Below are 24,608 nucleotides of genomic sequence, written 5' to 3' on the forward strand. Positions count from 1 at the left end.
CTTTAGAGACTGAAGTGAACAATTGAGCAATTCTAGATTGGGCCTTTGTGACGCAGCAAAAATTCACAGTTGTCGCTCAGCAGAAATTCACATTTCCTATTAAGGTGTCCTGGGGAATAATAGGTTTCTAAATGTGAAGTAGAAGTGTAGTACTGACACTTTAGCCACCTTAAGACTAAGATACATAAGGCTTGTTTGCATTCTTTATATAGCCTGTAATTGTAAACCATGTTGTGAATCTATATAATTCACTGTTCGTAAATAAAGCAGAGATCGACATGGTAGCCGGATCGGTTAAGACGTGTCGTTTACTCTGTCTGACTTCATATTAATTAGAGTCCCTTCCAACAAGGATCCCTTCCCATCATTCAGTGCCAGAAAATTACTGGATAAATACTCCCCAGTTGCTATCACTTACTAGATTTGCTCAGATAGGAGATCCATGGAGTGGAATCAACATCTCAATCTGCATTTACCAGTAGCATCCATACCATAAAACTAACTTTAAGTTCAGTCTGTTTTTAAGCAACTTGGTAAGTTTTATCGAAGAACTAAAATAAAAATTCATTCCCTCAACTAAAACAATTCTTGCTATTCTTGTTGCAAGATCAAACTCTTCAAAGTTAGGAAATACCAGAATATAGATGCAAGTTTCATCTGACATCCACCTGAAGAACTACTGTGAAATGGGCTTCAATAATATATCAGCTTTTACCAGTTCATTGAATGTTCATTGTCTTTGCTGCTCATTTTAGAAGCAGTGATTCAATATATTGTTTCCAACTTTTATTTCCATATCTATTCAGGATTTAGACATGTTGCTTAAGCCTCTCTCAAAGTCTAGGTTATTAGTTTCCTCAAACCTGTCTACTATATACATATTAACAGCCTTTAAGGGACTTACAAATTTTTATAAAATAATTTTAACTGGCTGAGATATAATTCTATCTCTCATCCTAATGTCAGAGAAAAAACATTAAAAAAAACAATACATTAACATAAGACATGGAAAAACTTGTCTTGCAGAACAGGACATTATAATGCAACATCACATTCCATTTTGGCAGCACGGTTCCCACTGGGCTGAATTGCATACACGAGTATCAAGCACTTCTGGAAAACAACTTGTGTCTAGTGCCAGGCTTCCAAAAAAGAACAACAAACTAATCACTTCTCAAGTCTGACTTGCCTACATAGGAACTTTGTGACAGAGGCAGGGACAGTGTCCAGTTTTTGAGAACAATATTCAATTGCCTTAGCCTTAACTGTCTTTTTTCCTCCTTCTAGGGCTGGATAAATAATAGATTTTTTTTAGTTTGATGACTGAAACAGAAAAACAATTAAGTTGGGAGGTAGGAGAAATCATTTGGGGATGATTTCAGGTCCAACTGAAACAAAAAAATTTCCCAAGTTCCACTCCCTCCCAACATCACCGAATCTGTGGTTTAGATTCACCTGAAATTACTGGGGATTTTGTTACCTAACCTTTATATCTTCCTGACATGTTTGCTTACAATAAGAATGCTTTATATTCTCTAACATTTTCACATTAGCGAGGATAAAAGCGTTTGCCAAAACAACTCAAATTTGAAATAGTCCTAACTTCCTTAAACCTCCATTTTCAATAAACATGCTGCTGAACCAAAATTGCTGTCAAACACTAATATGGTCTCCTGATACTTCCACAGCAATCTCCTGACTTCAAAAGGAAATTAAATGGTCTGGTAACAGCCTTCTCCACTAAATTCCACAAATAGTTTGGTTGAGTTGAAGTGGGCACCACTCAGAAAGCCCAACATAAGAATGTGTTGGGAGAGCATGGGAATATTTTGCAGAAATTTTATTTGCAGGTGCATTCTGCCCCTCTGAGCACTTCAAACCCGAACTCAGGCAATATTCTAAGATGAAGAAAGACCCCTGTGCTGGCTAAACTGAAAAGCAGAATGGGTTTTGGCACGCCTTGAAATATGTTGACCTGAAAAATCTGAATTAAAATTGTGCTCACATTGCTAATCTTAGAAATTTCTACTTGATAAGTACTTGAATTTCAAGTATCTACAATGGGCCCCCAACATTGCTACTTCTGCAACTACAGTATTAAGTCAAATATGTGTGGCTTGCTTTTCTTATCAAAGACTATAATCTTGTTTTTTGAAGTTACAAAGTGTACGGTTCATAGAGAAGAAATTAACAAATTTACACCTCGTCATCATTTCTTATTTTTGCTGCAATTATTAGGTTGCTTTGTTTTCTGATAAATGTCCCTTCTCTTTTATATGTGCTGGTTCAGTCCTCCTGGATAATCTCAGTTTCCCGGGTCCACTTTATTTCTCTCAAGACTCACCTAAGATAGGTCCTTTAACATTATAAACTCTTTAGAAAGTCACTTTGCACAATACAGGTCTTGCAGGGTTTATGTTTCATAGACTATATATTGTCTATTTTTTTGAATCTCAAAATGTCCTTTCAACATTTTCCTGCAAGTTTTAATTATTACATTGGTTCCTTCATTATCTGTATTTATTGGCTTGCTTGTGACACGTTATGGAGTGCTTTCAAGATATAATTAGCCAAAGATTGAAAATGCATATGTATATTATTTAAAACAGAATCATAGGAAGTGTCATACTGGTTTAGGCAGCACACTGCCAAAGCTGGATCTGGAATATTCTGATGATGGTCAACAATCATAAATACAAGAAATTACCCTTCTGGAAACAAAATGGAAATTATATATATTTAAGCAGCTGACCAGCCACTCCTTACTTTCAGGTACAGACTGGTTTTTCTTCATGTACTAAAATAGGAATTCTCTTTTCCTGTGACCAAGAACACTATCCCAAAGCAATATGGTACAAGAAACACCATGCTCAGTCCTATCTTAGAAGACAATAAAGAACGGAAGTACAGTTTTAATGGCTATTTTGGGAGGCAAAGGTGTGTCTCACCTAATAAGTGCAACAGTTTCATTATATTAAAAGTAAATGCATCCAATTACCTATAAGAAAAATTATTCTAATTTATGTTAGTTGTATAATGAACCTGATTGTTCCATTTCTCAGTACACAAAGTAGTTTTGGTTGGAATATGTAGAAAGCTAGAAAGTAATGAAGAAAATACTGTAAATGCTTCATAAATATTTGCCTGTTTTTTTCACAAGATGCTATCAGCACTTCTACCTCTATTTTCACAAGTATTCATAATCATAATGTATCTTTCTCACAGAAATATCCTAGTGTTTATCTCTGACATGCACTGCTATGCCTACACACACAAAATTGTGGGAGCAAGGCCATAGTAAGAACATCAAATGGTAAGAGTACAGAGTAAATCAGCATTTTCAAGCAATAATGGCAGCACGACCATTGAAAACACATCTCTGAGATGGAGATTGGGAGGACTGGTATCGGAAATCTGACACCATCAAGAAAACAGCAACGAAGACAAGGCTTTTGTTGTGATTCAGAGGACACCTGTCCATTTCCTTACAGAATATCTCATAAACTGGGCAGAGAAAGGCAGAAAGGCTTGCTGAAAACAGAAAACTTTGATTAAAATCCAGTGTGATTTGGGAAATTATTCTGGTAGTCTTGTAAAACAGAAAAGAATTATCGAAGTTCCTGAATGACTTGTGAACAATCAAAAAAAAATTAAAAAGAAGAAATAATTTGTTCTGCTGACTTTTCATCATCTTTTTGTTAATAAGAAATTCCCTAGGAGGAAAAGATCAGCTCTCTTTGCTGCACTTTTGTCACTGATGCCATCTTATTCCACTGGCATGTGGACACTGCACTACAATACAGACCCTGACCACAGGATTCTGTTGGATATTGAGGGAACAAGCTCTCAGTGCATATCAGAATCCAAGAACACCATTTCTATATGAAAAAGACCAAGGCTGGAAGCATTTAAGGCCAGGCTGGATGGGAGTGTGAGCAACTTGGTCTAGAGGAAGCTGTCCCTGCCTGTGGCAGGTGGGTTGGAACTTGATAATGTTTAAGGTCCCTTCCAACTCAAACCATCCTAGGGTTTTAAAATTCTTATGTGTTCTATTCCTGCTGAATATGCCAGTATTTCATAGCTAACAATTTAGTAAAATCTTAAATCTTCCAGATGGGAGGTTGCTTCCATAAAATCACAGAGTCCTACCTGTGTGCTTCCCAAGCTCTGCAAGAGTGTCCTGGTACATGCTCAACATCTGATCACAGTGAGCAATTACACTTTTGCGCATGTTGTCCCAGTGAGGAGCAAGTTCTCCCAGGTCTTTAAGTTCCTGATTCCTGCACCAAAAAGAGAAGGCACTAATGAATTCATTAATCGACTAAGATTCATCTAAATTAATGCAAAAGAAGTTAGAAAACTTCAGGAAGATTTCCGAATTGAAATAAAATCTGTTTTCAGAATGTTTGTAAGGTCTGCTTTTCATCTTTGTTTTTCAAGTAGTACACAGTAGAGAATGTCAGTAGCTAACGCAGTAATTTTCATGTTCAAAACTCATCTGGTATAAATGCAGTAACCTTCGAACTGAAATACTATTTCTTTCATGGAGGAAAGAAGGCTTCCAGGCTCCAGAGAGCTGTGCCCAGAGCAAGTAGCTTTTTGTGAAGAAATATGAAACACCGTTGGAAAGAATGCCAAGTTTGCTTTTCCTCCAAATCTTTCAGTATAGTTGCTTTGATACACTATTCTTCGGATACTTTCATCCACGCTTCATAAACATATTTCTAGCAGTGTGTCTACGAAAGTCAGCTCAACCAACACACCAGCCCTCACCACATTTCTTCAGCACTCAAAACAAAATATACACACAAAAGAAAGCCCAACACCAGTCCCCTAAAATGTCATGTACAGCCTTCCAGTGTTCATCAGGTCAAAACAGCAGTGCTGTGGTAACCAAACATGTCACTGGAAATCCAAAAGGAAATCCTTTAGTAAATCATCAGTTTTCCTGTACACTCTTGAGAGCTGAACTGAGTGAAATAGAGATCATTTGAATTTCCTGCACAAACAACCTTAGTAACCTGGGCTTTCTGTTTGATTTTCCCACTTGCAAAGGAATTCTCTCCTGTATTTATCCCAAAGCCACTTTGTGGGACCTGCTTTTGAGGAAAATAAAAGCTCTTGCATCAGTCTTCAAGCATGTGGAATTGTGCAGGAGAAAACGTTTGCAACACAACCAGTTTTCCTCATTTTCCTTGGAGCATCAAGAAGAGTGTTTCACTGCAATTCTTGGAAGTCTCCAAAAAGGCTTCTAGAGGACAGCTCTTTCATACAGAAAAACTTACAGAAGAAAAAAGAAAAACAGGGGAGAAGAGGTGGAAAGAGGGAGGAAAAGAGCAGTGAGCCTGCAGCACAGGAATAGAGTTCACTTATGTGAGCAGCAGATCTGAACATTCTTCAAAACATCTTAAGATTACTTCTTAAACAGAACAGCCACACACTGGTACAGTGATGTTTTCCCCATCACTTTTAGCTTTGCATTACTGTGAACAGTGTTAGAAGTTCCATAGGCGTAACTCTGCTCCTGGTGTAGACGACAATCAAAACCAGATTGCACCAGAAGCAGAATTAAAGCATTTCATTTATACACATCCTTGAAAATATCAACATGGAAACAAAGATTGACCCACAAACTTGTTGAGAGTTTATGTTAATGACATGATTACCTTTTGCCATTTAATTGCTCCTGAAGCTGAACCAATTCAACTTTCCTCCATCAATACTAACTGGCATTGCTGTAGCATAAGAAAAATCTGCCATGAAACGATAAACCAAACATTCTCAATTACCATTTTCCTTTCCAGTTTTTAGCAGCTTAACACAAGGTGTCCCTTTAAATTAAAATCTTAAGGCTTCCTTCTAAGAAAAGTGTGCAAAATTCGTCAGGGTATGCAATTTTGTTTATGTGCAGTGATAATATTTTGGTCTTTAGTATTTATGGTGTCTGATTTAATAGTTTTAGCAACAATGTTTGGACCTGGCTGGCTTCCAAAACTTTACTACTCCTTCTGTATAGGAATATAGTATTCTATCCAAGAACTATATCCCTGCCTCTAGCTAAGCTCATATCTGGAGCTGTTGGTCTAAAGCTGAAGTCAAACAACAGCAGGAATAGAAACCTTTTATCTCAGACTAAAACATCCAGTCAAAACCAAAATTCTGTTTAAGTGGCTGACTATGAGTTAACTCCACTGACACCAATAGCAATGGGCAGGGGAAGCTCAAATCCCTCAATATTAATTTTAATAGGTTTTGAAGAAATATCAAATTCTGCCTGCATTACTGGTGGCAAGGTTGGTATTTGTTTCTTCTCAGAAACATGTACAAATCACTGAAGTAAAAATACAGCTTTCAATATGTCACAAAAAAAGACATCAACCATGCTTAAAGTAACAGCGCAGTGCTATAGCAATCTAGAGCATATGTGGCATGGAATCTTTAAAGACTACGTTTTCTTAATTTATTTTCATTTTAAAATACAGCAAAAACAAAACCATTAGAAAACAGGATTGTATGACTGACACTTCCACAGAAAATACCCTCATTGTACACTTTATGTTGTTATAATTTTTCTAATAGAACTACAGAAGACAGAGGATTGAAATAGGATTTGTCTTGTGGGTTTTTTACAGTTTGTCACTGCTGTTGTTGACTCAATACAATTCTGAGTTATGGATGAAACCAGAATTGTCTTTTCTATATCTAAATTCCATTAACAATAGTCCATAGTACCAAGCTTTATTATTACTACTCCATGAAAGACTTTTTCCAAAAGTAAACAGAGTAGAAAAAAAATAATCTTTTTCATCTTACAAAGTTTATAGTTCATACTAATACTCACAATTTTAGAATTTTTAAAATCTATTTTAATACTTTTACGATAATTTATTTCATTGAATAACTTTAAAACCACACCTCAACCAGTAATTGTGTCAAATTACAGTTGTGCTATAAAAAAATTTAAGCTTTATAATAGATACTGGTTCTATAGATGGCAAATCAATTACTGATCCAACTTTTCAATGCATCCATGGAACTTTGAACAGCTTGTCAACTGAACAGGAAGCTTAGAGCAAACTCAGTGTTGTGAAAATAGAGCTATTTATCATCTTATCCCCCACTCCAAATCTTCTTTCAAAGTCTTTTCCAGATAATTGCTCTCATCACCATGACACATCTTGTGCTCTGCATCAACTTCAGCTCATCTTACAGAATGAAATCCAAGCTTTGTCTAGAGCTGTTTGTCTTTTACTGTTCAGCTCCTCAAGCTGCCTCCTGAAGAGTCTTTTGTGCCACTGCCCAAAGGAAATTCCACCTAAGAACACGTCTGAGCTCCCACTGTCTCCTGCTTTCATTAATCAGCTACATTCCTCAATGGCCTTGGCACAATCTTCGCCTCTTTGTATCTAACTGGAATGTAGATACAAACAGTCTGTTCCATTCCTCATTGTCCCTCTTAAATAATAGCTAATTAGCTAATTTTTAACTCTGATTTAGGTACATTCTGATGTTCACTAGCATTCTTTCCTTTGGTGTACTAATTATGTTCCAAGAAGTCCATCATGAAGAAATGGCTGAGAATCCTGAGGCTCAGATGAATATTCCATCTTTGATTTACCAAGTCATGCTTTTTGATTTTTGAGAACATCTTAGGTGCTTGATTACAGTAAACCACTAAAAGTACCCGAAAGAGACACAATGAGTTTCCTGTATGATTCATGTTGGTAATTTCTACTTACACAGCTCCTGCTTTGTGCCATGCACTCTAATGACAACAATAACAAGAAAAGACTTGCTCATCACTTTAGATACAACAGCTCAGAAGCCTGAAGGAAGCATACTCAGTGCTAAAATACAACCCCCTGATTTATGTAAGGAGCGCTTTGAATGAGTGAGAATTGCCCATCATGTCGCAAAATTATTTGAAGAAGTCCCAATACTGAAATCAAATTTCTAATGAACTTGTTTCTGCAAAGCTTCCACCAACAGTCCAGAGACCATTGCTGACTGCACAGTGAAAGCTGTGGTCAGTGACAATAAAACAAAATCATGCAAAACACCAGCAAGATGTTAGGATGAGTGAGGAGAATGAAAAGGGAGCAGTCCCTCCAAGAACTGACTTGGGTGTGATTTCTTGGTCTCAGAAAAGGAAACAGCAGAAATAGCCACTTGCATCATTAAGGACACAGCACAAATCCTGACAAATTGAAAGATGGAGTTGAAAAAATCAGTGCAATTAAAAGAAGAGGAGACAATGAAGAGAATATATGATAAAAGCACATAAAACAAAAACACTGCATCAAGACCAAGTAGCAATTTTTGATACATACATCTTCAAAAATCCAATGATGTGATTCATAGTGAGGCAAAAACATGCCAAATTCAAAACTTAAGAAATGAAGTGATTTTGGCCTCCACAAAACAAAATCTGAAATCTGCTTTTGCAAAACATCAGAAGCAAGAGCTTAGCAGGATTCAAAACAAGACGAGACATGTCTGCAGATTATCTTTGCAAACTCCTATAATATTATAACAGCATAAAAACTCCGATTATTTATCAAACAGGAGCTTTGAAGTAAATACATAGCATAAGCTTTGGGATATGACTCAGTCACTCATATGTAAAGGAAGCTTAGAAGCTTCTTTCTAAGGAAAGGAGCACAGGAATTATTTTTCCTAACAAAGTTCACTTTAAAATGTATGGATAACCATTTCATCTTTTTGTTGTTGTTGTTGGTTTTTTGTTAGAACAGAAGCAGATAAAATTACTCTCATTTTTCTTTGCTACAAGATATGCTTCTGTGATATATAGCCAATAAACTCCAGACAAACAATATAACATTCCCTCCAGAAATAAAATAATCATAGTTTTTTCACACTCTTGTTTCCAAAACTGGCAAATAATTATTGAGGAGGAGTTAATCCTGTCTGAGGAAGCAAAACCAAAAAACAAACAAAAGAATAAAAGCGTATTTTTCTTTTTTTACTAATAATTTTCCTTTAGAATCTCTTGAAAACAGTTGCCATTTTTGTCTTCTTACAGAATTTCCCAAAATTATTCCAAGTTTTGGTAAGCTTGACTTGGCAGGCAACTAAAAAGCTACAAGGTTGGGTGTGCTTACCTTTTGCATGCCCTGAACAGTTGTTTAGAAACAAACAAACAAAAAGAAAAAAAGAAAACAAAAGCAAACAAAACAGACAAAAAGTCCCAGAATCACAAGAGCAAACTATGCACCCCAAAAAAGGCAACAAATATGTTTAAAAATATTTTAAAGCCTGTTTCCCCATATACTTGAAGAGAATAGACTGGGGTTTGCAAAGCCATGATAAGATTTTATACTGTTCCTAAGAGCTGAAAATTTTATGTTCCTTTTTAATTTCTATCCACCACCATCTCCTTTTTATTATACACAAGTTTAGACAGTATATAAGCTAAATTAAACTAATTTCTCCCTTCCTGCCTTAAGACCTTTTCCCTTCCATTCCTGCCTTAAACTCTTTCCCTGCTAAACTCTCTCCCTTCCTTGGATATTTTATTACTTGGATTTATCTTTCAAAACCTCAGCATCTTCAAAGAGCATGATCATTTGGGGTTAATTTTATGATTTGCATTTAATAGCAGGGAATAATTCTCCTGCACCACACAATTGCAGAGTCTCAAATTCAGTAATACTTAGAATGACATCTGTGGAATTTGCACTTTTCTCCTAAATTATATTTTAGTAATTAGCAGTAGTGTCTAGAATTGTTTTAAGGTTTTTTGTTTGGTTATTTTTCAATTTTGTTTTGCCAGAATAGAGTGCAATCAGCTTAAAACAATATTGCTTCAGTTCCAAGATATGAACAAAACCATCTTACTTTCACAGTTTACATTTAAAACCTTATTTCCTTCTTTCAGCTTGGAGTCATATACGTGGCAAGATAAATCACATTATTAATTGAACAATTACTCAACTATTCAAACATTTTCCAGGTTTCTCTTTTCTTTTTTCCCCCCAATTTATTAATCGGAATGCATCATTGCAAATACAGAGTAAGGATCTCTGTGACACAAGCAACATCATAAAACTGTACAAGCTTTTTTAGTCCCCCTGATACCTTAAGTGACAAGAATTGACCAAATTTTTCACTTCAATTTCGCATTTTTTCACCATATTGTGGGAGGCTTAATTTGCTCAGTATGGACTTCCTCAGGGCACACGTATAACACCTGGTAATCACAGCAGCCTTTGCAAGCTATAATGAATGATTTCTCTGGAGTCTGAAAACCTGTGTGCATCTTGCAAAAAAAAGCCTTCTCTGAGAGAGCAGTCTCAATACAGAATGCAGGTTAGCATTTTTGTAGATTCAGCACTGCTGAATTGTAGGTAACGTTATGTAGAGGTAACTGTTACAAAATAAAAAAAAAAAAAATCAGGTGATGTCACTCCATTCCAACGCAGTACAGCTTTAAACACCTAAAATCAAAGTAAAATCCAGAAAATTTGACTTAAGTCACCTCTGAAAGCCCCTCCTAGACTTTCACAGAGGCCATATTTTCCCAAATTGGTTGTGAACAGTGAAATCAAGAGGAGAGAAAATTATGCCTTGTTCATTCATTATAATATTTTATCCTTTAGTTTCCAAATTACCAAGTTTAAGACTGATCTTGTCTGATGAGGACAATTGTCTAAACACTGTTTACAAAAGTCAAGCTACACTTATGTCCATACACTTATATTCTCCTATGCAGTAACTGATGGAGAGTAAGAAGAGAAAGGCTTCACATCCTTTAGGATGCATGATCAGGTAAATATGCATTTTTGCTTATCTGAACTACATTTTACTGACAGGTTTGGGAACTTTATAAGTGTTGAAAACTAGGTACTTCAAAAAACAATGTGAAAATCCTCAAGTTACTACTAAGCATAGTAACAGTGCCTCCCTGAACGTGGTTGGTTCAAATATCTTCAAAAATCATGGTAAGTTTACCCAAAATCACTTCTATTAAATGTTGTCACTTCTTATCAATGCAACACTTTTGCAATGCTGCTGCTCAAAACCAAGTCAAGTAAATTCCAACATCCAAATGTCCAAAAATATCAAAGCCTGCTCCCCACACATGGCATGGATACCTGGGGCTCCATTTCACAACAGAAGTTGTGTAATAAGAGGAAGTAGAAAAAAAAATGTATTTTTCAGACAGCCTGAAAAAAAGCCATAATTCCAAAATGTTAAGTGAAAGAAATAAAATACAGATTGCATAAGATTTGCACCAAAAAAACCCAAAAAGAGCCTAGTGTTGATGGGACAGGAGAAAGCCTGTTGATGCAGGAGAAAGCTTGCAAGTGTGCTTTGTACTCCAGAGAGAGGATTTAACTTCAGTAATTAATATTTGAAAATTGCTTATGAGTTGTGATCACAAATGCCATGGGCCAAATTCAAGTATAGGTGGGATTTCATCTCAGCCAAATCTCTTGCTGTGCTGATCCAGTTGCACTGGTTGCACCTACAACTGCAAGCTTCAGTTACACAGATCAATCAACTTTCTGAAAAATTATTATAACCCAAGTCTTTTTTATAATCATTAGGTTCAAAGAACCACTTGGCTAACCTTGCACGACACATGTAAAATATATGGACCAGATTTGTGTAAAGAAATATTAAAAAACAGCAGAAAGGACTCATTGGAACACCTCAAAGAGGAAACAGAAATAATTTTGTAATAAAACTCAGCAAAGCAGATTGTATGACCCTTACTAGAACAATAAAATTACTATAGAGCTCCTACTAAAATTTCTTTCAGGGAGGTTTGAAAGATAAAATCTTTAATTCAGGCATTTCTATAAAAATATTATTTCATGCTAAAACCCAAAGTTAAATATCCTTACAGGTTACACATTTCAAAGCATCATGTCAGTAAATGAAAGAGTTTGGTTAACAACGAACACTGGAGTTTTATCAAGAGATAAACAATCTTAAGAGCTGTGAGAAAAGGGAATTTCAACTACAATTTATAATGGATTCTGAATAGGATTAACACTTACTTGCATATTTTTACAGGTAATTGCTTCAGACCTGATTATATTGAAGCCACAATACAAATAAAATGAAACAGGCTGAGTATGGTAAGAAGTGGCTCCTGAGACAAAAACATTTGTCCTTTAATACTAACTGGTGGGAAAAGACACAGAGAAGAATACTTCAGAAGAGAACAGCCTGAAGATGGTGCACTGTATGATTTGTGTGAGCTCAACACCTACTCCAGTAGCATCCTCCTCACACACTTTACTAGATTACAAGTGTAAGAACTCCACAAGAACACACATCCTCACAATTATTTTGAAAAGGAAAGCCCAGACAAAGCTGGAGCTCCAACCCACACTCTTAAATGATGATAGATGACACAGATGCCCCCATTCCCACCATCTGCTAGTATTTCATGTGTTGCAGCTCCTTGTGGTTAGTGTCTTATCTCCTCCCTCACACTGTTTCAATCACTTTGTCTTTCTTTCACACCCACACTTTCTACTAGGCTTGAACAGCTCAATCACATTGGCAATCAGGAAAATCAGAAGCACTTATCTCAATCTTTGTAAAACTTTTACTTCTGTTTCTTTCTCAAATCTTTGCTTTATTTTGGTGAGAGAAAACCCCACTGTGGTGATTTTTTTACACTGAGTTTATCCAGGGAGGTGAATTCTACAATATGAAATAATAACAAGGGCTATTATTTGCATTATGCCTTTGCAGAGAATAATGCAGTAGTAATAAAAGTGGTTAAACTGATCCTCTAACATTTAAAAGGCATTTACCTGTGGGGCAAATGAAAATAGGGGAAGTGCATGAACTGTGAGAGTCAGCATAATCTATTTTTATTGCTTACTAAAAACAACCTTGCACATAAGTATTCTCAAACAAGATGAGACCATAAATGCCTAAACACAGTACTAAATGAATAAAATAAAGTATTATAACAATTCATAGGATTTTTATAACCCATCATCACCATGCATAAGTATGTATCAGTCCACTGACTTTATTAAAATCAAGATTCCAGTCTCCCACATGCTGTTCTATTGGCATAAAAACATCACACAGAAGCAACAGATGGGGTGAATAAAAAAAAGAAAAGCAGCTTCATTTTGCAGAACAAACAACCTCTGTAAACCACAACAGGAAGGAATTGCCTGAAAGTGCACAGGATGGATTTGGGATGCAACACTAGGTCACAACATTACTCATGCATGAGACCAGATGCCCATCTATGTGTGAAGCAACTTTCATGAGGAAGCAGGCAATATCTTCTACATCATCCATTACCACAGGAAAGAGAAAGCATTGTCTACAGAGTAGCCCTGGAAATACTTAAAATACAGGAGTTTCCCCAAATTTTATCAGCACAGCTTACAAGGATTCAAGGACAGGCTGCCATTTTAATCACTGCAATGGGAAATTGGGCATACAAAGGATTTTGGGACACCTGTGTTACCTATTCTGCTATTTCTCCTGGCCACGCACATTGCAATGATTCTCAGACATCTTTCCTGGTTGCAAGGCCAAATGTGAAATAAGGTTTCAAACAAACATTACTTTGGTACCCTTTTCTTATGCCAACTAATTCAGATTAGCTAGAGGAATGTAATTTCTATTCTCATTGCTCCTTTACTCATGACAAACTTGTCATTTCCCACTGCATAATGTTTGTCCATGTTATTTACTCTACCCGGACACATATCCAAACACACCACGGTCTTGTTCACACTCCTGTCATTTGCTGATTCTTTATAAAATGTTAACGTTCCAGAATACTGATACTACTAACCAAATGTTGGAGTTCACAGATTTAAAGTCATGACCACACTTTAGCACAGTTCATTGCTCAGAACTTATGAGGTCACTGGGGTGCTAAAAATTCTGAGCAGTCAAATTTTGTCATTCAGTTACAACTGTAAATTCTTAGCGGACAGAAAGTGCCCATTTCACACTGCAAATTACTGGGTTTTAGCTCATCATTTGCATGATTCCAAGTCAGAAAAATAAAACTAAGTATGTGCTATTGCTGCTGCTTCTTCCTTACCTTCTCATATCCTCCTTTATGTGCAGATTTATTAGTTCTTTAGGAACATGGAAGGAGAGGGTAGTCTCAGCCATCTGTTCCCGGATCCGCATCCACTTGTTGTCAGAAGTAGGGAATCTGTATAACTTACAGACTGGGTTTCTCAACACTGCAAAGAGCAAAAACAATACCATTGCTTTACTGTGGTTATATGACTTTGAAAAATTATGATAATAACCTGCAAAAAATAATGTATCATATTCCCCCTTGTGTACAAAATTGATTTCAGAACCATTAAAATTCTACTAAAAACATTTAATTTTTATTTCATTTTTGTATCAGCATGTGGAGGACAAAGTATTACTAGGACATCAATAAATTACATTTTACCAGCAAAGTAGGTAATCTTTGAATTTAGGTCTTCAAAGTAGTGAGAATGTAAATTACATGTAACGTAAATCTCTTTTCTTACATTTAAGCTGAAATTAGGAAAAACAGAATGCACATATGAACAGTGACCACCATTGCTTACCACCTACTAGCGCCACTCACAATTCCAATAAATTGCACAGGACTCAGAGTTCAGCTGCATCTTCCCCTTGACATGCACACAAATCATTAACACAAATAGAAGGTGTGCTTCTGCATTAAGGGGAACTTGACCTTTGACCATATTAGAGTTACCTTGATCATTGATGTGGTCAAGACACTGCCACTACAGAGAAATAAGTATAACAGCCCTATCAATATGTTCCACACACTGTTTTCAGATCACTGTTGCAACATGACCTAAGAAAATCTCATTTCTTGGTATTTTCGAAGATAATGCTTAAAATCCATTGTGTTTTTTATTTTACAGTTTTCACGTGTTGGCTACATTTCCATTCAGATCTTACAATGATGCTGTATAATAAAGATGGGAAATTTCTACTCTCTCCTTTCCGTATTTTTTCTTTTTTTTTTAATCCTGCTCTTGTCTTTCAGAATGAACAAATTGGGAAAAAGCTGAGGAAGAAAAAGCTCTGTTTGACTACTTTGATAAGCTTACTTGGAGACAAATGATTGCCATTTAGCACACACGTCCACAGCATCCTAACTGGGATGACTTTGGACAGCCATCCAAATCCTCCACTGGTACCTTTCTGTCAGCCTTGTGGAGAAAGCTGCTTTCCAGCAGGCTGCCACTGATCTGCTGCTGAGTGGTCTATAACTCAGAGGAATGCATTCCCCACGTGTGCTGTGGGCAAACTGCTGCTGTCAAAATGACAGCTCCTAACAGGCATTTCAATTCACAGCTCCCTGACACCATTAATGTTTAGGTAGGCTGATTTATAGAGAATGAAAAGTGAAAGGTACACAAACTGTCTTGTGTATCTAAGCAATCAGGTTTTTTAACAGAAATCCTTTAGCAAAGGCCAGAGATTTAAATATACTGATAACAAACCCATTGCTGGCAACTCAAAGAAAAGAACAATGTTTAGGTAGTTGTACTGCTCTGTATTCCCATCACTCTACTGAGATGTCTTTCATCATTAGTCTTTGATGAAAAACTGGAAGCCTTTTTAGAGTTATTTTGCCTTTAGTTGTTAGTGATTTTTACTTCCAAAAACTAAATTCTGACTTAGTGTTATGAAATAAGCCAAAGAGATGCTTGACATCTCTGACAAATGAAAAACAACATTGTTTCTTTACTACTAATACCCAAAATATCTCAATGTTCAAACATTTTCCCCACTCACTTTTAGAGTTTGAGGGTCCTCACCTCGCAGATTAAAGTACAGAAAAAAAATCTCCAAGTCCTGTGCCTATGATCAACCTTCAGAGTGTTCAGGCTTTATTACAGTCACTTGGTTAAAATATGAGGCAATGCATATTTCCTATTTTCCTTCTCTTTTGCTGAGTTTCTCGTAATTAATGAAATCAGTCTCATCGATAGTATTAACAGTTTCTGTCAATTCACAAAGCTGATACATGACACCAATCACCTCCCATTAACAAGGCAAAATTTCAAATGTCAGGGAGAGCTCAGGAAACTAAGGGCTAAATCAGGTCTGGCCTTAAACAGAAAACCACCAAACCAGATGATCATTTTGGGTTTGGTTTGGTTTTTTTCTGTTGTTTCAGGGAGCAGGCTGGTACATATTACCAGGACATTTTAAATGATGATGCCTCAGACACAAAAGACTCTTTTCTTTATTCTACCTTTTTATCTCTACTTCCTAAGGAGTTTATCAAAGGATTTTTCTTCCAAGAGCAGCCCTTAAATTCACACTCAGAATCTATTACACCAAAAAATACACATTAACATGTGAGAACCTAATGTAAATATGTAGCCGAAAAATTTCTTTCCTCCCATCTCCCCTGTTGCCACCACCATCCCAAAGCAAAAAAATAAACCCCAGAGAACCCATTAGGACTGCAGCAAGGGACAAAGAACACTGAAAATATGGATCCAAAGTTGTGACTTTTATTGTGCTAGAATTATTAAACTCCTCTCCAGGTGCTAGCTGAATTTTCAGGTCTTTGATTCAGATCTCAATTTTCAGATGAGGATAATCTCCAGTGTGTTGTAAGTTTTTTAAAATGGTCAAATCGTATCTCCATGGGCTTAGGAAGAAAATTTCATTTACAAACTCAGAACAAAAGCCTGAGAATTTTTCCCGAAGAATCCAAATAATTGCAATACTATTGCTATTGCTAATTGCACTATTGCTAAAGCTTAAGATTGTCAAAAAAAGCTGCATAGTACTTGATGTTTTCCTTATAAACAGAACTACTGAAGGCATGAGATTCCATAAAATTCTCAGAAGTATCTTCCTTTCCAATTACAACAATAATCAATTTCTAACTATAACAAGTTGTCTAGAACAGAATTCTAGAAGGCACATAAAAGCACCCAAACAACAAGAATGGAAAGATTAGGAACGTAGTTTTTATAAAAAGTAGTTATTAAATTTAGTGGAAGTTTCATAAAAAAAGTCCTTCCTGTATTTAGACAATGATCATGAGAGGCATTAAAAACCACAAAATCCACATGAACTCCAGTGGTTAAAAAAGAGAAAAGCCTATTTTAAAAGCTTTTCTCTATAACATCAAGCCTAAAAGCCAATGCCATATATTTACCCATCCATATTTTGGGACATTCTCATTTTTAAATATGAAGACCTCTGTGCTTTTTATTCCATGCAATATCCTTCACATTGCTTCCCCTGAAAGTAGAATAAAAAAAGTAATAAAATATTGAATACTCTGGTTTTATTTTCATTCCCTATTGAACATAGATCAAAGCATATTTCTGCCATATATTAATTTACTAACAGTGTTTCTATTTATATCTTTCTTTGTAGCATAGGTATATGATGTGTATTACCTCAGGAATAATAATTACAGCTTTCTTAATTTTGTTTAATTTCAATCACTCATATTCTCTTTTTTATTTAGTATGCAATTTGTTTACATGCAAACAACCGACAAACTCTCCGGTATTGTAAATAAATAACTGAATTTTGAGACGTAAATTCAATCTCTTGGGGTATAGATGGAATAGTGATAAGGCTCTGAAATACACTACTCATTCCCACTCACTCAATAAGCATCTCATAACTCACTGAGGGCTGTGAATTCCCTACCCAAGGATTTAAATTTCAGAAGAATGCCAGCGTGCTTCTACGCCTACAGGCTTAAGGATTCACAGAGGGGTGTTTTTTTCGGTTTCATCGTTTTGAAGGCCTGATAAACAACAAGAAACAGAAAGAGCCAGAAAGCTTTACAACAGTATACACACGTACTAAATATGTATGTATATGGAATACATACTGTTCTGAGGGTAGTTCTGTGTGAGCACAGCAGGGAAAGCAGTGCAGGAGCTGTTCATGTTATCAAGTTTCCTGACACTTCTGCACTGGTACCCATAGGAGAAATCCAGTCTGTCTCCAGGCAACACAGAGAGCCTCAATCCACAGGAAGCCCAGTCATGGAAGTATGCCGGGTAAAAAGTCTGATGGGTTTGGGGAAAAGGCTGACAGTATGTAAGATGAGCTAAAATTTTCTAATAAAAGAAATTGGGAATTCAATGGAAAGAGTGGGACTGCCAAAACCTGGAACCAGTGTCTGGTGTCAGCAGGAAAGTGGAGACGATGCTGGATGAGAAGAGAAAGTCACAAGTACAGGAAACAGACCGAAGAGTAATTATTTATCAGAACAAACTTCCTGTGAGTGCAAACTCTTTGCAATATCCTGCATGCTGTCATTTCTTGTATATGCACCTGCAGTTCTGCTCTTTCCCCTCAATTCTTTAAAAAAACTCCCTGAAAGTGCAAAAAATGACCAAAAAAAGACCTCCACGGCATGTTTGACTTTATAAACCCTAGTACTGTTGGGTAGGGTTTGGTTTTATATTGTGTTTATATATGAGAATAATAAATGTGGAAACGCTGTCTAGAATCTCATGCAAATATTGTTGACAAATTAATCTAGACTTCAATATTCCTAAAACTGACATCTACTTTGGAAATTCCAACAAAGCACATGTGCAACCTACAGAATTCTCCCATACAAAACAAGTCAACAAAAAAACCCCAATCAAACCCACAGAACAGCGGCAACATACGGGAAAAAAAATCAGTCGTGAATCAAAATGGTTCTATGAACAGAAATGTAATTTCTTCAAGTCCCACTAATTTGGATGATGTGCAGAATCAGAGTCAAAGAACTGCACTGAGTTTGACCAAATCCTTCAAGCGGGTCTGTACCTTGTCTCCAAGAAAAGCTATAAAGAGATAGCTAGAGACACAGGATACCCTCCTTGCCTCCAGCTATTTCCATTTCAGGAATTTCTGGAGCCAGATGTAATTCCTGTACATTCAGTAATTCTCTATTAACACCTTTCTCACTTTAATTTCATCAATTGATGAAAATAAATGGTAGTTCTGTAGAAGAAACTTTTTCAGTTTCTGATCTAGTCTCAACAACTCACAGAAAAAAAATTAGAGCATTCATGCATATATGGAAGAACTTAATTTTCAGAGGGTTTTAGTTCTTCCTTCAGACTGCAAAGCTGATTCAATAAGTCTGCCACGTCAGAGAAGTCAGATGAAAAAGTTTCACTAAAGGTTTTAAAAGGCTGTAAAACTTCAGTAACATTCCTCCTCAACTGTATGCAGCAAACACCGAATTCTTGACAGCGCTGTGGTTTCAGATGACCCATATAACTTATTTGTGACATTGTTACTGCAGAGTAATGGAGATTCGTAAACGTGGGCTAATAAAAGTTTTATGGTGCAGCATATCAGCATGTAATATTTCTCAGCATAATGAAAGAGAAATAGATCTAGTTTAACACCATGCACTCAAGCCCAGAGTTGACCTAGAATTGAGAACGCCTTGCCAACAGCTCCTTTCATTCTAGGACAGATAGTTTCCAGATCAAACTGAAACTGCCACTTCATCAGCCATGAGAGAGATTGATTGCCTGGGGTATCCACTTACAAATAATGCATAATTATTTAACAGAATGACATGACACAAACTTATGACATAAATTCCATGCCCATGGAAGTCACTGTCAGTCTTGAAAATCATTGAACAGTAAAGATGTAGGAGATGGAGATTTCAGCTTCAGAAAGCAGAATTGATGCACATGTCTTCCAAGTTGTCAGTAAAACAATAATGTCAAATATGTATAAAACACTAAAATATTGAACTTAAACATCTGTGCAGCATTTGAAGAGACATTTATGAGCTCTGCCACAAATCTACAAATCTGTGTGATTTCTTCAGGACCAGACATAGCATTGCAAGAGCCATCTCTTAGAGATGTGGGAATCCTTACCTGCATTTAAAGAAGGCAGGTTGTCTTTCCCACTTATGCCTTCAGTGGCTGTACACTCACGAACCAGCGTACACTGCAAAAGAAACACAACCACAAAGGAGACACGTTCAGGGGTCTGAAATAAATCCAAGGCAGTTTATATAAGGCAGACTGAAAACAATCACTGATAATAATACAGACTTCCCAAGGCTTAATTATAATTTACAATTTTTATCTTTATATTTCTGTTCCAAGATGCTTTAACAAAATCAGAATTATAGCCAAGAAAATGAAAAAATATGATCAGCTGCTCCCTAATAAAACAGGAATGTTTTCTACCAGTATGATGGCAGAAATGTTGAGAGATATTAACAGTTTAGCTTAATGAATAAGTTTTATTATAAGAATAAGGCACTTTAGCTTAAAACAATTTTGGACAAGTTTTGTGCTTTCAAAGAGGTTTCTTTAGGCAAAGCAGTTTTCAAATGCACAATGCAAGAAAACACTTCATTAATTTTTAAACAAAGGAAAAGTAGGAAGCACAAAAAAAAAGTCTTCAAAATGTGCTCACATTTTGTGATTGAAGCAATTTGTTATACAAGTGAACTGGAATATTGCTTTGATAAGATCAGTGCATAAAAGTGTAAAAGCTTCATGGGAAAATCAATCAGTGTACACCTATGTTAAATGCAGTATGACACATCACTTCAATGCTCCTCCAACCCTCAGCCAGAAAACAAATGGGAGTCTTTAAAGGTGATAGGGAGCTCTGTTCCCAGAAGTTCAGTGGAGAATTCAAGACAGAGAGCAACACATGATGTACTCTCTACCAGGTGATATCTGAAATTAACCATCACCATCCTCTTCCATGAGAAATTCCTGCACACAGTTCATCTCAAAGTGAGCAAACCCAGTTCATAACTTATTTATTTTATATTAATTCAATAACTCGACATTCTCACAATTGCATCCTCACTGTCAACATATAAATCAATATATATAAACCAATATAAATAAACATATTAAAAATATATATATATATAAACACCTGATTCATACAAACCAAGGACTCCTCTAAAGAGCACAGAAAATACATCTGTCACAAGTCTGGTCTCTCGTTACAATTATTAGAAACCCTTAGAAAACTTTTGCTATTAAAACCTTCTGTCTCCGCCGGGCCAGACACAGCTCGTTAATTACACCTCAAATAATTGCAATGAGTCTCATTCCACGTTTTGAAGTGGAAGAAAAGTGAAATAAAAGAGAAGGCTGAAAAAACAGCTCATGGTGCCTGTATTGTGCAAGTTTTGCAGTTCAAAATCAGAAAGTTTTCACAGCATTTGTTGGCTTTTTTGGAACTGGTCCCACTCATCTACTGTTTTAAAAAGGCACTGAAGTTCTTCGAGGTAAGTGGTGGAAAAAAGGGTAAAATCTACCCTCAGAATCTGAACCCAAAGCAGGCTGGTTTGGCTAAGCAGAAAAGATACTGAAAATAATGTCCTTTTCTCAAAAAATAGTCTTCTATGTTACTTCCAAACAAAAAAATGCTGCATTCCCTGTGGCAATATTTCCTTTTTTTTTTTTCCATGAGGAACAGAATACACCATAGCGTTAAGTAGTAAACCATAGTATTAGGGCTGCAAAAATTGTGTGCTCCCATGAAATGCAGGTGAACTTGCTCCTGTGCAAGGGAATTTACCTCTTCTTTGGTTTGCCTGTCATTCTTCCCAACTTTTCTGTATTGTGGGCACAGATTGCATGCAAAAATCAACATGAACAGGACTTCAAGGGCACAAAGCAGAGCAGCTACCCAAGGGAAAACGAAGCAGTACTTATGGCTCTCTGGACAGTTTTTTGATCAGGAGTGATCAAATACATTCAGTTGAGATTTAAAAAAAAAAGCTATTCTTTTCTTGAAAAAGGCAAGGGGCTAGGAAGCTCAGGTTAGAATATTACTCTGTACATTATCATGAGTTTGTTTGGTTTTTTTTAGTTGAGGGGGATAAGTGTACATAGCACTTACTCCAGAAATTTGGTTTTAAGTCCTTAACCCAATTTGGTAATTAGTATTTTAGACATCTGGTACAACTGATCATTCTAATTAACTTTGTACAATAAACTGAGTTTCTACCTTTTGATCCTGGGTATCTGCTGTGATGTGGTCTGTTTCCCCCTCCTCTAGCTCTCCCATCTTCACAAGGTTGACTTCAATGGTACCAACTGTCTTTCCACCATCAGATGTTCTGGAAAAAAAACCAACCCATGACACTGGGTCACTTTCAGCATCAAATTCTTTCAATTAAAGTATTATCAGTAAGTATTTACTCCTCTCTCCATTCTGTAAAGCTGCAGCCACCTGTATTGAACTGGTTATTTGTCATCACAAACCAAATGTTAACAATGAGGCAACTTCTTCGGGACAATGGAAGTTTCCCTCACAGAACTGAGGACAGGTAAGTGTTATAAGTGGTGCACGAATCCATGAACACTGCCAAGTTTTCCTTCTAGACCTTACCCTGTCTGTGGACCATTGGAAAAGGGGCTGTAACACAGCACCAATATTCCACTTAGGATCAGCGATCCAACTGCAGAGTACATGGCTTTGTTTCCTAACAGTCTGCAAAGGAAGGACATACTCGGTGTATTAATAAAACCCCTGCAAAACCAAAACCACAAAACTAATCTGAATATCACTTTTCCCTTTGTAGTCCCTCCACGGAGTTATTATTCAGAATCCATCCCATTTCTTGAAATAAATGGGAATGGTAGTACAGTTCCAGGTGAATTCCTGTGTTATCATCTCCACAAATTACTTCCAATTAATCAAAACCAAATAATTCAGACATACATCACCAAGAAAAGAGTATCACTGACTTCTTTTTGGAAGAGACAAGGATTTAAACTCCAGAAACATACCAAATGCTTTTTCAGCTTTCACTGGCAGCACAGCACCAAGGTTAATGGCACAGTCTAACTCCCCAGGCTTATTCTGAACAGCTGGATTTTTTGAAAGGAAGGAAAGAGGAGTAACAGACCATTTCATAATAATGAGGAAAGGGTAACAAAAGGCACCAAGCAAAAATAGGGAAAAGGAAATGACGAGAACAAGTTCAGCAGACTTATAAAAACAGAGCGAGGAAGCAGAATCAAAACAAATGTGCTTGGGGCAATACTGTGTATTATCTGAGCAGTGAAAATGAGGAGTGATGAATCAGGAAAAAAGAATCAACAGCAAAGTTCAATGTCATAAAATCATAAAATCACTGAATTACTGAATATGCTGAGTCAGAAGGGACCCATTAGAATCACCAAGTCCAACTCCTACAGTAAAATCTCAAAAAATAGTTACCCCCAAGCTTCCAAATTAAATTATTATTTTGGCTGCAAACCATTAGGCTTTAATATGCACTCAGTAGAATACACTCATCTTGCAACTATACAAATCTGGTCTTCTATAAAACCTTGCAAAATACACATAATTCTTCATATTTTATATGTGGAAAACTTCATTTGCTCTAAGCCAAATTCATTACTGAGAATAAAGAAATAATTAAAAACAAACCAGTTCCAGATAGTTTTGCAATTGAAGAAGCCAATATTAATCAACAAAATATCCAGAAGAAAAGTAATAAAGGTTCAGTGTCCAAATGGTGCTTATGAGCAGAAATACATAATAATTTTGAAATGCATGAGAACAACTTAAGGGCCTTCTGAATGAAGAACTTTCCCCTGAGTTGCTGCAGCCTCATGGTTTGGTTTAATTTCTTGTCTCCTTCTAGTGTCAAACTGGCGATCAAACTAGGCCATGTCAGCACATGGACTACAGCATTCCCAAGCACAAAGGGAATATATAAGATGTCAGCAAAGCACATATATGTTTAAAAACCAACGTGTGTGTTATAAGACTGAAAATTTTTCAGCAGCTTCAGCTGTTCTGATCAAAGTGTCGAGTGAATAAACTGATCCAAGCCCAATATAATATAATAAAATGGACATGCTAGCTACACTTCCCCAGTCTTTGTCTCTTGCTCTTTAGAATGCTAAATACTCCCCTTGCTGCTGTTATTAAAAGCTTGGCTTCAGTGCGACAGGGAGCACTGCATTGCTTGCCAGCATGAGGGGCAATATGTATTTTGTATTAAAAAAAAGTGATTCATCTAATTTCACTTTTACATATTTTTTTATTATTATTTTCTTCTCAAAATTACTCCTGTTCTGGTCTAATACATATGTAATATCACAATCTGGAACCTGCATGAGAAGGTCATGAAACACAATAAAACTCAACAGTGGGACTTGTTGCATTGTAGTTGCACTTCTTTCTCCAGTTGTTATCTTCCCACACCAAAATGTGAAGAGACAATATAACAAAAAAAGACAACAACAACAAAACCAACAAATCCCTAGACCAAAGTTTCTTTTGAATGCTATAGGCATACAAATCAACAAAGAGCTCTATGAGTGCCCAGGGCAAAACTGCTGTGAGCAGTGTCAGACTCTCTGATTTTAAAACACCAGCACTGCATGACAGTCTTCTAGTAGACATGTCACGCATTTCAAACTTTCCAGCAACATCATGAGATGAACATTTCACTTGAAAGAAAATTTAAAAAGAGAAACAGAAGTGATGCAGTGGGAAAAATTAAAAAAAGCTGACTGATCGTACTTTAATAGGATAAAAAGCTGTATAATTTTAGTTTGCACTAACAGTATTGAGCACACCTCCACATCTATGTACACACTTTGTGTCCTTTGCCTGCA

The 24,608-nt window shown here is 36.4% G+C and overlaps 1 protein-coding gene across 9 annotated transcripts in view; it reads right to left on the reverse strand.

Annotated features, from left to right (window-relative positions):
* The window catches only part of INPP4B (inositol polyphosphate-4-phosphatase type II B), a 294,594-nt gene that overhangs the window by 85,843 nt on the left and 184,143 nt on the right, over positions 1–24,608 (reverse strand). For all 9 annotated transcript variants that reach the window (XM_066317988.1, XM_066317992.1, XM_066317991.1 and 6 more), the window contains 4 exons: positions 21,979–22,090; positions 19,869–19,941; positions 14,060–14,207; positions 4,150–4,280 (listed from right to left, as the gene is read on the reverse strand). In XM_066317988.1, coding sequence (XP_066174085.1) covers positions 4,150–4,280; positions 14,060–14,207; positions 19,869–19,941; positions 21,979–22,090 — 464 coding nt within the window. The remainder of the gene's footprint in view (positions 1–4,149; positions 4,281–14,059; positions 14,208–19,868; positions 19,942–21,978; positions 22,091–24,608) is intronic.

This window comes from Sylvia atricapilla, chromosome 4 (assembly GCF_009819655.1).
Source record: "Sylvia atricapilla isolate bSylAtr1 chromosome 4, bSylAtr1.pri, whole genome shotgun sequence".
Taxonomy (NCBI): domain Eukaryota; kingdom Metazoa; phylum Chordata; class Aves; order Passeriformes; family Sylviidae; genus Sylvia; species Sylvia atricapilla.